Raw genomic sequence first — 16,342 nt, forward strand, 5'->3', positions numbered from 1 at the left:
TTTATTTTCTTGTGATATTTTATGATATTTTATCATAATCCTACCTCTATATCTGTCAATTTCATCTGGATGCTTAGTTACATGTATATGGGCTGCTTATATGAATGTATACATTTGAAATAGAAATGTTGGACTTTTTAATTTTTTATTAATGGTATTATGAACAGTTAGAATTGATTTCTTTGCTGTTGTTTTTGTTTTGTTCCCCCCTTTTTTCCCTGCTATATTTGTAAATTAATTAAAAAAACAACAACCAGTGGCTTTTATGCTTTAAAAAAGAAGTTAGGAGATTCATTTGCAGATATCCTGCATCTCATATAGTTTGGCATTCATACTACAGAAACTCTCTAGGAAAAAAACTCCAAATATACACCAGGGAAATAATCTGCAGCTACCTTTTCTTGACATTTCTTCAAAGTTTTTTGAGTAATCTTCACAGCTATCTTCTCTGTGAGGAACTATTGAAGTTGCCTCTGATTCTTTTTCATTTGACAGATTTTGCTTCTTGCTTCCATCTGTACCAGTTTCATTCTCATTCAAAAAAAGATTACTCTGCTTAATAAATGCTTCTATTGACCGTCTAGTAAGAACAGATTTAGCAACAGGATACTCCTCTTGAAGTTTTTTAACATTTTCTACAGTGAGAAGCAAGCTGGAAGGCTTGGAATCCACTGACTGGCATCCAGAAGGAGAATGAGTTATTTCTGTTTGGAATTGGTCTCTGCTACCAGACCCTGACAGGTTCTGTCCATTAGACATATTGTCAATGCATAAAGAAGACTGAACTCTGAAAGAAAGAAAGAGAAAGAAAGTTAGTTTATTATTATTGCAGCTATTCATTCTTTGATGGAATGAAAATGTACATTGTTAGGAATATTATTCGAATCAAAATTGCCCACCCTTTAGGTCACCAAGGCCTCACTAATGCCATTAAACTTGTATAGTGTTTAATTTGAGTTGGGACTTGGGCCTGGGCATCTGTTTCAGAAATTCGTTATAGGTCCAGATGTTCCTAAATCATTATCTAAGGTTTTCCTGTGCACTGGTATTCTGCCTGGTAGAAGCATGAAACAGGCTTGAGCTCTGGCCTAGCTTTGTTTACAAATAAAATATAGGTAGGGACCCTCTTTTAATATGCAAGAAATTGGAGGGAAATCTAATGGCACACAGAAAAACAAAATTCCAGCTTTAAAAAATCCAGATTTCAGCCCTTGCAGCACAGTCTTATGCATGTTTACTCAGAACTGGATTCAGCGGAACTTACTCCCAAGTAAGTATGCATAGGAGTGCAGCTTTACAGTGCAATCCTATACATGTCTACTCAGAAGTAAGTTCCATTGAGTTCAATGGGACTGACTCCCAGGTACATGGGTATGGGATTGCAGCCTTCTTGGCTTAATATGCCTCTCAAAACATCCATGAGATATAGCAATGTGCATTAATAATCTGTAGGCAAGTCTTTATAATCTAGGTTCTGGGATACCATTCATATATACAAAAAACACCAGGAAGGAAAAGATCCCAAAGCGCCATTCATATATACACCCCCTCACATGTAACCTTTAAGAACAGTCAGCATAAATTTCATGAACTGGTAAACTCTGAGTTTGGAATTCAAAAAAATCCTATAAGGGCGCAATCCTATGGCCACTAGTCAGCGGCTAGATGGCTATAGGATAGGTCGTTTCCTGAAGAACTGACCCCCACCCCCTCCCGCGCTGCCTCATAGGCAGCATGGATTGGCCCCGCGCTCTGCATTCATAGGAGCAGTGCAGAGCAGCGAAAACAGGGCATTCCTGGGGGCGGGGCAGGGAGGTCAGAAATGCCGGTACAACGCATCCTATGTGTCATCCGGCCACCGCTTCCCATGCTCCGAGGTCCCGAAGCTAGACAGCCGAAATCGGCTGTCTAGCTGTGAAAGCAGGATGGGGGGGAGCGAGGAGGACATCCACTCCTCACCACTCCTCCTGTCCCCAAAACTGGATAGGTGGTCGCCCCTGGGCTCAGAGGCAACCGTCAATCCAGACAGGCTTGCTCCCTAAGGCATTATTATATCTAGTTTGCATAGCTCCTGCAAAATAGTTTTCAGACTGCGCTCTAAAACAGTGCAGCTTTCTCAGTCACTTAATACTGCTAGTGGGGGGAAGAGAAAAATGGGGAGGGCACGTGACTCTCAGCAGCTACTGCTGATTGGACAGTGTGGGGGCAGCAAGAGTAAGTTACGTCACACCTTCTCAGCTGACTCTCACTAAGAGCAGCCAGCAGCAGATACAACCTGCCTAAGCAGTAAATGTTTGAAATTTCGGTAATAAGCCCTTAATGGTAGGAAAACATTCTCATACAAATGGGATAACCAATCCACAGACAACATTACAGGGGTGTCTCTGGAACTATTTTATGTAGAAAAGCAACACAGAATAGGGATGTCAGAGAATTCCGCCACGGATCTCGGTGAGGCCGAATGCCAGCGCATTCGGCCCCCCAAACTCGGTGGCGGAACGGCCTGCCACCCCCCTGCCCCCCGCAGATCCCCCCCAGGACGAGACTCACCTGGGGCGGATCTTCCGGACAGCGGCGGCCGGTGTTCCGACTGGCTGCCGCCGCCACCATTTCCAGGCTTGCCTTGTGTAAAAAAAAAAAAAAAAAAGACGTGATAGGCTACGTAAAGATTTACGTAGCCTATCATGGCTAGGTTTAAAAAAAAAAAAAAGACGTGATAGGCTACGTAAATCTTTACGTAGCCTATCACGGCTGGGCGGGTAAAAAAAACAAAAACAAACCGCGTATGCAAATGGTGGCGGCTACAGCCGCCGCCATTTGCATTCCTTCTTTTTGGCCGTCTTAATCTACGTAAATTTTTACGTAGACTATGACGGTGAAAATAAAGGGGAACGCAAATAGTGTAGTGGGCGCTATTTGCATCCCCTTTTGATTCACCGTTTTAGCCTACGTAAAGATTTACGTAGGCTAAAACGGGGAATCAAAAAGGGACGCAAATAGCGCCCGCTACCCTATTTGCGTTCCCCTTTATTTTCGCCATCATAGTCTACGTAAAATTTACATAGATTAAGACGGCCAAAAAGAAGGAATGCAAATGGCGGCGGCCGTAGCTGCCGCCATTTGCGTACGCGGTTGTTTTTTGTTTTTACCCAGAGCCCTCCACGGCCGGAAATCCAGCTGCGGATGGCTCTGGCCTGGCCGGGCCGGGCCGGCTGCTCCACAGAGCTGCCGCGGAGCACAGCCGGCTGTTCGAGGATTCCGGGGGGAGGAACGGAGCGCCTCCCCCCCCGGCCAGGATTCCGGGGGGGAGGGACGGAATGCCTCCCCCCCACCATCAACATAATCCGCGAAAGGTAAGTCACTTTCGTACATCCCTAACTCAGAGATATCTTAAATAAGTAAAATTAATCCTCTGTATGCTTTTAACTTTGGTGTGTGTGTGTGTGGGGGGGGGGGTGATCCCCCAGAAAATAGGTTGGTTATTTTGAACTGTCGTGGTCCAAGGGCTTGGGGGTACAAAGACACAGAAATGACTATTTTTATCCTATTTCTATTGCATCCTTCCTCCAAGGAACTCACAGTGGAATCTGTGGGGGTTATCCCAACCTATACTCACAATTCTGTGAGGTGGATTAGGGAAAGAGGTTGGCTGAATGGAGATTTAAATCCAGTTTTTTCTGGGCCAAGTCTACACTACACTGGTTCTCACACTGGCAGGAACTAGTTGTATAATTGGCAGGCCCTGAAAGACTCACTTAAAATACACATGAATATGAAAAGCACAAATATTGTGCATTTGTACAACAATTATTCACTTCTTCCTCAAAACAATCTAGATACATGGGTTATGTAGGCTATAATACCCATTTAGAATGGTAAAACTAGGGCTGAGCAATAATGTGTCACCATAGGTTACCAAGTGAGCCAATGACTACAACAGGTATTTCTTTCTGGGTCCAATAAACCTACAGTGATTCACAGAAGCTATTATTTGGGAACTCCTGACTCTGAATTCAACTTTAATCAAAATAGATTTTTAAAAATACTTTACCTCTCTCCTTTACAACTTGGTTGTGTTCTGGGTGTGCTTAGATGCTACTTCAGTGTCACAATGGGTATGACACGCTACCCTGTTGTTGCACGGCTCTGTGAACAGTTTGTTCCTGTAATAGCAAGCAGTACTGAAAAACAGTTTGAAGGAAGGAAAGGTGGTGGCAACTCTCCCTTCGTGGTCCATGATTTATCAGATGTAAGGTCAACCGAGTATTTGAAAGCATAAGGAAACTACTAAATCTATTTTTTTAAAACAACAACAGCAACAACAAGTAAGTACAATGATTCTGCTGAATTTAGCTAGATATTTCAGGCATAGCTCCCCAGCCTCTCATATCAGCAGAGTGCCCTCACTGCTCTGCTAGCTGAGACCCCTTCCCAGGAAATGTCAGTTGTCTAGCCTCGTACATACAACATAACCAATCTGCACTGAACTGCAGATGCCCCAGGCAAAATGTACAACTGAATAAAGATGGAGTGCATTAGACTGTGGTTAAGAGCATATGAACTGGCTATGCGGGATCATAAATTCAGCTCTCTGTCCAAAGTGGCTAATTATCTCTCTGAAAAGTTAACAAGTAAGGGCAAGATGGAGACAGGGTGCTGGCCCTCAATGTCTGGTATTCAAGAGATATGCCATCTCTTGCATATAGCTGTCATGGTGCAAGGCTGTTTTTATCCATAGATTTGTCTCTTTTAAAAAGACATCTAAGCTAGTAACCACTATCACTTCTAATTGTGTTGATTATGCATTATGTGAACTAGCATATTTTGAGTCTACTGCCAGTCAATTTCATTGGGTGACCCCTGAGTTCTAGCATTATATGAGAATGGGGTGGGAGAGGACCTTTCTCTGTTCAGGGTCTCCTCACTGATATCATAATTGCTTCTATGTCTTTTATAACTTGGGTTGGCCAATGCCTATCAGTTTAGCAGTGAAAGTGGCTACCCCAAAACAAGGTAGTGGTTCCTACATACCTGGGGGACTCTTCAAGTACATAAGACTATGACAGTTTGTAATTTAAAATTAAAAAAATTAAACACTGAAAACAGCCACCACACTTAGTGATCTTGGGGACTATGGAATGTTGAGAGTGTCAAGTGGGGGAGGGGAGGAAAGCGGGGAGGAAATCTGCCTTCGTGAAAACCTAACAGCTTATGGTGTCTTGGAGGTCGGCATTAGGGTCCAGGGGATGCATACCGTAAGGTTTAAAAACTCCCCTCCCTGCACAATATCGGGAGGTTTCAGGATAGAGGAAAGGAGGGAGGACACCTTTCCTGCTCTCCAAAAACTTCCCTACTTGGCAGCAGCCCTGTACTGAAGCCCTTTTTTGCTATATAGCATAGCAGGGGAAGGTTGCTGAAAAAAAAGGCATCTGTTTTCCTTTAATAACAACATTAGAAGTGCCCTGTTGGTCCAGTGAGTTCAGCACCCTGTTTCCCACAATGACCAACCAAATGCTTCTGGGGCATTCACAGGAAGAGCATGAAGGCAATCGCTTCCTAGCAACTGGTATCCAGTGGCATATTCAGAACATGTAGGTTCCATATTGCCATTGTGACTAATAGCCACTGACAGACCTATCTTCCATGATTTTTATCTAATCTCTTAAAGCCATTAAAGTTAATGGACATGTCACATCTTATAGGAGCAAATTCCATACTCAACTTAATGGGTGACCTAAGTTGTAGTATTATGAGAAAGGAATCATAGAATAGGAAGAAAAAAAGTTCCTTAGAAGAAGAGAAAAACCTCTTTCCCCCTTTCTGAAAACTCCCTCACCTTCTGCAAGCCCACAAGAGCACTTGAAGGTTCCTGTTCCAGGCTGGCTGGAACCTTAACAGAAGTGCTCATGTTTAGGGCTGGGGTTACATTGCAGCATTTTCTTACATGTCACATTTGTTCAGTCTAATATTGAACTTGGGGATCCCATGCCTATCAACTGAGCAGTTAAACAAGACTACCCACAGACATGGTAACAGTTCCTGCATACTTGGGGGACTCCCCAGGTATGCAGAAAAATGTTAGTTTGTAAATTAAAAGAGGGGGGAAATGGCCCAACGAGGACTGAGTATGCTCAGTAGAAGAACCATGAGAGCATTAGCTGGCAGGGCATGGGGCAAAGGAAAATGGTGGAATTGGAAATAATTAGTTGCCCAACCCCCTAACAGCTTATTTTATCCTAAAGGAGGATTAGGGGAAATGGGTGGGCTACATGGGGAGGTTTGAAGATGGGGAAATAAAAGTGGCAGCCAGCCCCAAATCTGAGCTATTTGGTGTGGCTGGAAAAGCACTGCAACATGTTATTGTGGGTCTCCACTTGTTCCTTCTAACATGGAACTTGTTGCCCCATGCCTGGCAGTTGGATAGTGAAATGGGGCCACAGAGATTGTAGTGATTTCTTCATACTCTGGGAACGCCCTATATATGCAGAATAATATTTGCTCATGAATGGAAAATAAATGAATCCCCCAAAACAGCCTGATGAGGGCAATGTTCATTGCCCTCTAAGGAGCACTAAATGTTGAGGATGTCATTTGTGGGGAAACATGGCCTCATTGAGCCCCTCGCAGTTTGTGGTATAGTTTGTGTGAAGGAGATTAGGTGCCAGGGATACTAATCCCCTCTTCCATGTCCAGAATATTATAAATGGTTAAGGGCTCTGATCACTTCGAAGTGAAAAGAGTTCAGGCAGGCAGGGTTAATTAGAATGTGAAGAAAAGTGCTTCTCATTAAGCTGTGAAGGGGCAGAGTGTCACACAGTTTAAAGGATCCTGGAAGGAGGAGTGAAATTAGGGTCTTGGGTTGCATACTTCAAAATGCATTTTCCCCAACCACAATTTCCCACCCAAACTCTGCTATACACCATGGAGAAAGAGAGGGGAAAATGCCCCCTTCCCTACACTGTACATCAGGTTCAGGACTAGATTAGCAGTTTCCTATTTATTTAGCCCCACACCTCAGCAGCCAGCATTTTAAGGCAATTACACTAATAGCACTGCTGAACCTCAGGGCTAATTGAACAGAAAGCCACTCATTTAGTCCCTGAGTTTAGCAATCTTATGCCAGGGGGAGGTTTTGCAATTGTTTCCTCTGTCCACCACTGACGATTCCTCATGGGCCCGTTTGTTCTCTCTAATAGTAAAGTGGCAAGGTAAGATGGGGAGGATGGAAGAAGAAGAGGTAAAGAGCAGTAAAGTGGGCAGATTGAAATGAACAGACAGGGTGATAACTGAGGACACCGATGAGGACACCAATTTTGGGAGGAATATATACATATATAGAAGAGGCTGACTAGCACTTGCTTCTTAAGCACTGTGAAAATGGACTTAGCACTTTGCAAAAGATTACTGCCATGGCCCTTCCTATGAGTCACTTTATAAGCCTATTAGACATAATTTATTTCAATAAAGACTGGAAACAACCAAGGAATTCACAAAGCGGAAGTGAAGATACACAGTTTGGCTTGTGCCTAAGTGCATATTGCTATGGATGTGGAGAGGTTCTCTGTATTTACTTGAGAACAGCTTTGTTTCCTTGCTTAATTTCAAATACTTCCTTGTCTTAACTTTCATAACCAATCCAGTGTATTTTTATTCTTGGTCTATTGTTTTAACAGCACTAATTTCAGAGTTCTGTACTGCTTACTACTACTAGAAAATTGTTTAATGTGTATCTCTTCATGCAGTAATCCAGCCCCCTAGTCTCTCTTTTGAACCAACACATGCAGCTGCTGGAAGGTAAAGATGGATTACATCCCACCAAGGGTCAAGCTCAGCAATGACACCTTTATCTTCTTGGATGGCAAGTGGGTGAATGAAAACTATGTTCAATCAGCATTCTCTTCCTCGGCAGAAGCCCACAAGAAACACTCCAACAAGAAGATGTATAATGACTGGACCCTCTGGGAAGAGAACAAAGCCCTCTGGGAAGAGAACAAGGCCCTCCGAGTGGAAAACAGGGTTCTCCGAGAAGAGAATAAGGCACTCCAGTGCCTACGGATGGAGAACAAGGGTATTCAGGTTATCTATGATGAAAGTCTCCAGCAAGTCCTCCAGCAAGAAAAGACGTCTTTAGCAGCTCTTCCAGTCATAGGAGGACTCCAGGATGGTATAGAAAACAAAGCCTTTCCAGTGATCCAAGAAGAGAACAAAGCCCTCCAGATCTTCCGGGAAAATAATATGGTTTTGAAGGTCTTTCCCGAGGAGAAGAAATCCACCCCAGTCCTCCAGAAGGAAAAGCAATCTGCTCAGTTATTAGGAAAGGAGGATGCCCCAGCACAGGAAATAAGCAAGATTGTAGTCCAGGAAACTAACAGTAAGCCTGCACTAACTGAGGCAGTGAAAACTGTCCAGGAAATCCAAGAGGAGAGCAGTGCAGTGCCAGTGCAGGAAAGAAACAAAACTTCTTTATCATCATTTGAGGAGAATGAGGCACTTGAAGCTCTCCAGAAAGTGAACCAAACTGTATTGTTCCTCCTAAGAGAGAACCGTGCAGTTCTGGAAGAAAAAGAGAACGTCCAGACTATTCAAGGAGGGAACAAAATACTTAGGGAGGAGAACAATAAACTGAAGCTCCAACAAAACACCATCAAAGGTGCAATCAGTAAGATTATTGCTCAAATGGGTTTACTCCAAGAGGAGCTGAACTCCTTTGCTTCCATCTAGGAGTCAGAGAATGGAATTAAGAAGCCTGAGGGTTGCTGAAACCAGAGTGGCTGCAGGGAGAGATGTTAGGCTGAATACCAGGTAGTTCATATTTGCAAAATTATCTCTCTCCTGTGACATAAAACCTAATAAAGGTCTGTTGTGGATTCAGAAAAAGTGATGAATTTTTTAAAATGTTTAAAATAATTCACCTTCACTTTACAAAGAATTTTACATAATATTTAATCAATGATCCAGAAAAGCACTTGCTTTAGATTTTTAGTTATTTGGAATGATTTGCTCAGCTCCCAGAATCTCCACAACTTTTTAATTTGAGCTAGTCATAGGCCTGGTTTGAAAATAATGCTAAGCCAGTTTAGCACCACATGAATGAATCTGATCAAGCTTTGGGCATGCACAAGAGGATAAGGTTGGAAGCACTGGTTTCCTGATTTAAACTAATTGCAGTTGTTATTATATCTGAACTGGGAACTTATGGTTAGTTTAAATTATGGTTTATTGGAACAAGCCATGAAGAGAAATCATGGTTTGATTCTGGCTTGCTTCAATAAACCATAGTTTAAACTAAGTACAGTCTGCCCTTATCAGACATAACAACAAACCACACTTAATTTAATTCTAGAAGTACATGCTTCTGTTCTCCTCCTCAGGCCATGCTGGAAGAGAAGGGATCAAAAACACGTAACCTGGAGTATGTCCAGGCTTATTTGCACAGTGCTTAGATAATGGTTTAGCGTTGCATCTGAACTGTAGGAGAATGCTTGTTCAGTTACCTGAACTTGCTCCAACCAAAGCAAGCAAGCATTCCAGATTAAAAATGGGAATGCAGAGTCAAGCTTGATCTCGCTCTCTCACTCTCTGCAAGCCCTTGTGCTGATTGGCAGACTGAGCAAACAGCTTCAGTTCCAGTGCTTTAAACTGCTAGACTGAAGTGTGATGCACTAAATACCAAAGCTAAATTAAATAAAAGAGAGTGAGGAAAAGAATCATGTGGAGGCTGGGCTGCATGCTTCTCTCTCTTTATGTAATGGAGCTCCTAGCTCAGACTAGCAGTTTAGGAGAAAAACCAAGCATTTTGGAATGGCAATACTTCCTTGTAAGAATGTTTAACTTTTAAATAGAAATGCAAAGATTGTGTTATAACTGGTTAGAGACCCTTTGTTAAGCAGAATGTGGCAGTCAGGAGACCAGGGTTGGATCTAAATGAAGATGGTTTTTGAGGGGATTGCATTTAAATCCGAATTTTCATGAAAGCGGGTTAGCTCCTCCCAGGGAAAACTGTAGCCAGTAATATGATGTGTACATTAAAAAAACCCCACTTGCATGAGGCAAACAGCACCTGAAACTGCATTAGTTCAGGGGTGGGTGGATGGAGTCCCATGAGTAGAACTGAATGTCATTAACTGCCTAGGTGCGAGGAAGTTAATGAGCAGAGGCTTGTTCCCCACCGTGCTCAATGAGGTGCAATGGAGGACAAGTTACTTCCAAATAGGCATGTTTAGCAGACAGCTCTCCTCTGTGTCCAGGCCTTCTCTGCAGGATTAGGGGTCATTTGGGGGCCATTTTAAATCAATAAGGCTCTGTGTACCTGCAAACCTCCATAAGAGCATACCTTTGCATCTCCATTACAGCATATTTTTAAAATGACAGGCTTGAGGCTTTCTCTCTGCCAGTCCGTCTCCCCACTCCCATGGTCAGTGAAGTGCAATTGGAGAGAGTTACTTCTGAATAAGCATGCTTATCCAGTGCACATTCACAACAGCACAGTTTCAGAGCAACAGGGCTGGCTGCCCACCTCCTCCCCACTGCCATGGTCAGTGAATATTTAAAAGAGGCAAAATAATTCTCCCAACCCCTCTGCTCTTGTACTCGGCAAAGTGCAATTGAAGTAAAAAGGACAGGCTTGAGGCTTGCTCTCCTGCACTCCCACTCCCACAATCAGTGAAGTGCAAATGGAGAGAGTTACTTCCAAGTAAACATGTTTATCCAGCGCATGTTCACAACAGTGCAGTTTCAAAGCAACAGGGCTGGCTGTCCATCCCCTCTCCACTCCCATGGTCAGTGAATATTTAAAACAACAGGCACAGGAATTCTCCCGATCCCTCTGCTCCTGCGCTCAGCAAACTGCAATTGACGTTCATTCCAGGTAGACATGTTTAGCCCTCTGCTCTCCCGATGCTCCCCCACAACTTTCTCTTCCGCCAATCAGCACTGCTCCTAGCAGCCTGCACTGAGGGCAGCTCACGTCACACAGACTCCCAAACCACACTGAAGGTGTCACGACAGGAAACATCCATCAGAAAACCAGTTTCCAAATACCTGGATTTTACAGCAAGGAACAGCATGCTTGCTATGGAGAGGGGCATGCATCTTTTGCCACAATAGTCTTTGGGCCACAGCAGGATCGGAGTAAATACTTGGTGTAGATAGGCACCAGAGGAAAAGATGAGGACTTATTTTCCACCTAGCACAGCTTCTCCTTAGCTGCCACACTGGATCGGTTCACACGATTCCTGGCACCCACCGTGGCTTAAATAAGCCACAGTGAGTTGTGGTGTGTGCCAGTTGCCATTGTAAATATTCAAGCTGTGGTGGGTGGGTGCTGCAGCTTATTGTGGCATGTGAACCCGGGCAGGGTAGCTTCTTGCCATGGTTAACAAGCCACCCCAGAACCCTATTGTAGTCCAAGGGTTCTGGGTGGTTTGTCACCTATAGCAACAAGCCACTTTGCCTGAGTTCACACATTGTTGTTGTTTTTATTTATTACATTTCTATACCATCCCAAAGCCAAAGCTCTCTGGGTGGTTTGCAAAGCTTAAAAGCAATTAAAAATACAATATACAAAGTTTAAAAATCATTTACATAAAAACAAACAGACAGACAGTACATACAGAGACAACATATATCTAAAAATAACTTTACGCAATCAGCCATAACCATAAGAAAAATCCAGGACCTGATTAAAACTCATCATATGCTGCCAAATGGCTGAGAAAAGATAACAGTCTTAACCTGGCACCAAAAAGAACATTGGGAGCCACCACTGAGAAGGCCCTCTCCCTTGTTGCCGCCCTTCATGCCTCCCTCAGAGAAGGCACCCGGAGGAGGACCTTAGATGCTGAGTGTAGTGTACCAGTAGGTTCATGTCAGGAGAGGCGCTCCATCAGGTATTGCGGTCCTAAGCCATGTAAGGCTATATAGGTTAAAACCAGCACCTTGAATCAGGCTTGGAAACATACAGGCAGCCTGTGCAAGCGGGCCACAGTCAGTCTTATATGTTCAGACCTTCTAGTCCCTGTTATCAATCTGGCTGCCACATTTTGCTCAAGCTGCAGCTTGCCACAATAAGCCGTGGCGATTTAAGCCATAGTGGGTGTCGGCGATGGTGTGACCCAGGTCATTGAGAGCAAAGACCAGGCAGGAACATCCTGACCAGCAGAAGAGCCCACCCATGTGGATTATCAACATCTGACCTTGAGGTTGGCTTCTGGGGGTAGGTGTATTTCTGCCAGACCTGATGTGGGTCACCTTTGGTAGGGCATCCCCACTTGGGGGTTAAAAGAGGATGAGGCTATCTCATTTTCATCTTATGCGAGGAGTTGAGTTAAAAGTTCTGAAGTTGCACTTCACTGATTGTGGGAGGGGGAGGGGGGAGAGCAAGCCTCAAGCCTGTCCTTTTTACTTCAACTGCACTTTGCTGAGTACAAGAGCCTTTTTTTCTTGTTCCAACAAGAAAAAAAGGCAGAAGACAACAGAAGAAGCCAATCTGGCTTCATAAAAAGCTTAGAGATGAAAACAAAAAAAGACACATACAGGAAGTGGAAGGAAGGCCAAGCTACAAAGGAAGAGTACAGGCAGGTAGCACAGAATTGCAGGGATGGCGTCAGGAAGGCTAAAGCTGAGGTTAGCAAGGGATGCTAAAAACAACAAAAAGGCTTTCTTCAGCTATATGCATAGTAAAAGGCAGAGGAAAGAAATGGTGGTTCAGCTATTCAATAAGGATGGCAAAATGATAACAGAAGACAAGGAAAAGGCAGAAGTGCTTAACTGCTACTTTGGCTCAGTCTTCTCCAGAAAGAGGGTCGATGAGCCCCCTGGCAAAGGCGAGTACAGGCTGAAGGGGCAGGATTGCAGCTTGAGATCGATAGGCATATGGTCAAGGAACACCTAATTACTTTGAATGAGTTCAGATCTCCAGGGCCAGATGAACTGCATCCTAGAGTAATAAAGGAACTGGCAGAAGGACTCTCAGAGCCACTGTCTATTCTCTTTGAGAAATCATGGAGGACGGGTGAAGTGCCAGATGACTGGAGGAGGGCTAATGTCCCTATCTTCCAAAAGGGTAAAACGGAGGAACCTGGGAACTACAGACCAGTCAGTTTGACATCAATCCCTGGGAAATTTTGGAGCAGATGATAAAGCAATCAGTCTGTAAGCACCTTGAAAACAATGCAGTGATTACTCGAAGTCAACATGGATTTGTGAGGAACAAATCCTGCCAGACAAATCTGATCTCCTTTTTTGATCAGGTCACCTCACTTGTGGATTGTGGGAATGCTGTGGACATAATATACCTCGATTTCACCAAAGCTTTTGACAAAGTGCCCCATGATCTCCTGATGAGCAAACTAGCTCCAAGTGGGCTAGATGAAACAACTATCAGGTGGATCCACAGTTGGCTACAGAATCAGACTCAAAGAGTGCTTATCAATGGGACCTTCTCAAACTGGGGAGAGGTAACGAGTGGGGTACCGCAGGGCTCAGTCCTGGGCCCAGTGCTCTTCAACATTTGTATTAATGACTTGGAGGAGGAGGTGCAGAGGATGCTGATCAAATTTGCAGATGACATAAAATTGGGCGGTATAGCTAATACCCTGGAAGACAGAAACAGAATCCAAAGTGATCTTAATAGGCTGGAGTGCTGGGCAGAAAACAAGAGAATGACATTGAATAGGGATAAATGCCAAGTTCTGCACCTAGGAAAAATAAACCAAATGCACAGTTACAATTTGGCAATACTTGCCTCAAAAATACTACAAGCGAGAAGGATCTTGGAATTGTTGTAGATCACAAGCTGAATAGGAGCCAACAATCCGTTGTTGTTGTTCAGTCGTTAAGTCGTGTCCGACTCTTCGTGACCCCATGGACCATAGCATGCCAGGCCTTCCTGTCCTCCACTCTCTCCCGGAGTGTACTCAAGTCCATATTCATTGCATCGGTGATGCTATCTAGCCATCTCATCCTCTGCCATCCCCTTCTCCTTTTGCCTTCAATCTTTCCCAGCATCAGGGTCTTTTCCAGAGAGTTTTCTCTTCGCATTAGGTGGCCAAAATATTTGAGCTTCAGCTTCAATATCTGTCCTTCCAATGGGCAGTCAGGGTTGATTTCCTTTAGGACTGAGCCTTGTGATACGTTCCAAAGGGTTTTCTTGGCAAGAATAATGGAGTGGGTTGCCATTTCCTTCTCCAGTGGACCACATTTTGTCAGAACTCTCCGCCATGAGCTGTCCGTCTTGGGTGGCCCTGCATGGCATAGCTTATGGCTTCACTGAGTTACGGAAGCCCCTTCGCCACAACAAGGCAGTGATCCATGAAGGGGCAACAATCTGACATGGCTGCAAAAAAGGCAAATGCTATTTTGGGCTGCATTACTAGAAGTATAGCTTCCACATCACATGAAGTACTAGTTCCCCTCTACTCAGCACCGGTAAGGCCTCATCTTGAATACTGTGTCCAGTTCTGGGCGCCACACTTTAAGAATGATGCAGACAAACTGGGGAGATCTTGAGTGCTTGTACCTTGTGTTGTGTACCTGAGACAGATTAAGGATTCTGTTGGTATACTGCCCACCCCGCTGCCAATCAGACTCTCTGCCTGAGCTAACGGAGGTGGTCTCAGAATTGGTGTTGAGGACCCCTAGGATGATGGTCCTGGGGGATCTCAACTTCCATGCCAAGGCTGCTGTATCCGGGGTGGCTCAGGATTTCATGGCCGCCGTGACAACCATGGGGCTGTCCCAACATTTCATTGGCTTAACACATATAAAAGGACACATGCTTGATCTGTTTTTCTCAACTGGGCAGGAGGATAGTGATCTGAAAGTGAAGGAATTAATATCTGTCCCTTTGTCATGGTCGGTTCACTTCCTGTTGAGGTTTAGACTCTTGTCAGCCTTCCCCCTCTGCAAGACTGGGGGACCTATTAAAATAGTCCGCCTCCGGAGGCTAATGGATTCCAATGGATTCCAGAGGGCTCTGGGGGGATTCTCCTGCTGGTATGGCTGGTGCTCCTGTCGAAGCCCAGGTCGCTCTGTGGAATGCAGAGATGACTTGGGCGGTTGAAACGATCGCGCTCAAGTGCCCTCTCCCTCTGAGCAGAGCCCGGCCAGCTCCTTGGTCTACACCTGAGCTGAGGGCAGTGAAGCAAGAGGGGAGACAGCTAGAACGCAGGTGGAGGAAAACTCATGCTGAGTCTGACCGAACACAGGTTAGAGCCCACTATCGAGCCTACTCTGTGGCGGTGAGGGTGGCAAAGAGGCAGTTCTTTTCCACCAGCATTGCATCTTCTCAGTGTCGCCCGGCGGAGCTTTTCCGAGTGGTTCGCGGCCTGTTACATTCTGGGCCAGGGAGAGAGACGGTGGAACCCTCGGTAGCACGCTGTGACGAGTTTGCGCGGCACTTTGAGGATAAAGTCACTCAGATTCGTCATGAATTGGACACCACGATTAATGCAGTTCCATTGGTAGAGGCGTTCAGAGCACCGTCTGGTCCAGTTTTATTGGATGAATTTCAGTTACTGAGGCCTGAGGATGCGGACAAGGTGCTTGGCCAAGTCCGATCGACCACTTGTGTGCTTGACCCTTGCCCTTCATGGCTTATTAAATCAAACAAGGAGGGGTTGTCCGGCTGGGTCCAGGAGGTTGTAAATTCCTCCTTGAGAGAGGGAGTGGTGCCTGCCGCTTTAAAAGAGGCAGTAATTAGACCACTCCTGAAAAAGCCTAACCTGGACCCAGAGGATGTTAACAATTATAGGCCAGTGGCCAACATCCCCTTCCTGGGCAAGGTGCTTGAGCGGGTGGTTGTAGGACAGCTCCAGGCACTCTTGAATGAAATGGATTATCTAGATCCATTTCAATCGGGCTTCAGGCCTGGTTTTGGAACGGAAACTGCCTTGGTCGCCCTGTGGGATGACCTCTGCCGGGAGAGGGACAGGGGGAGTGCGACCCTGTTGATTCTCCTGGACCTCTCAGCGGCTTTCGATACCATCGACCATGGTATCCTTCTGGATAGGTTGTCTGGGTTGGGAGTTGGAGGCACTGCACTACAGTGGTTCCGCTCCTACTTGGATGGCCGATTCCAGAAGGTGGTGCTGGGGGATTATTGCTCTGTGCCATGGCAATTGTGCCATAGGTTTCCACAGGGCTCTATTCTATCCCCCATGCTGTTTAACATCTACATGAAACCGCTGGGGGAGGTTATCCGGAGGTGTGGGCTGAGGTGCCATCAATATACGGATGACACCCAGCTCTACCTCTTTCTCATCAAAACCAGGTGAGGCAGTGGCTGTTCTGAACCAGTGCCTGGGCATGGTAATGGACTGGATGAGGGCCAATAAACTGAAAC

At 45.0% G+C, this 16,342-nt stretch overlaps 1 protein-coding gene and 1 long non-coding RNA gene across 2 annotated transcripts; one reads left to right on the top strand and one right to left on the bottom strand.

Annotated features, from left to right (window-relative positions):
• Nucleotides 1-265: 265 nt before the first annotated feature.
• LOC146350497 (uncharacterized) lies at nucleotides 266-4,163 on the bottom strand. The gene is made up of 3 exons (XR_014789303.1): nucleotides 4,052-4,163; nucleotides 2,551-2,622; nucleotides 266-787 (listed from the first exon to the last, which is right to left on the bottom strand). It is a non-coding gene; the product is annotated as an uncharacterized LOC146350497 (long non-coding RNA).
• A 3,637-nt stretch (nucleotides 4,164-7,800) lies between these two features.
• CBY2 (chibby family member 2) lies at nucleotides 7,801-8,760 on the top strand. The gene is given in 1 exon segment (XM_084845134.1): nucleotides 7,801-8,760. A coding segment is annotated over 1 exon segment (960 nt).
• Nucleotides 8,761-16,342: the final 7,582 nt, after the last annotated feature.

Source organism: Heloderma suspectum, chromosome 3 (genome assembly GCF_057233095.1).
Source record: "Heloderma suspectum isolate Gila_16-S chromosome 3, 16-S_ref, whole genome shotgun sequence".
Classification (NCBI taxonomy): domain Eukaryota; kingdom Metazoa; phylum Chordata; class Lepidosauria; order Squamata; family Helodermatidae; genus Heloderma; species Heloderma suspectum.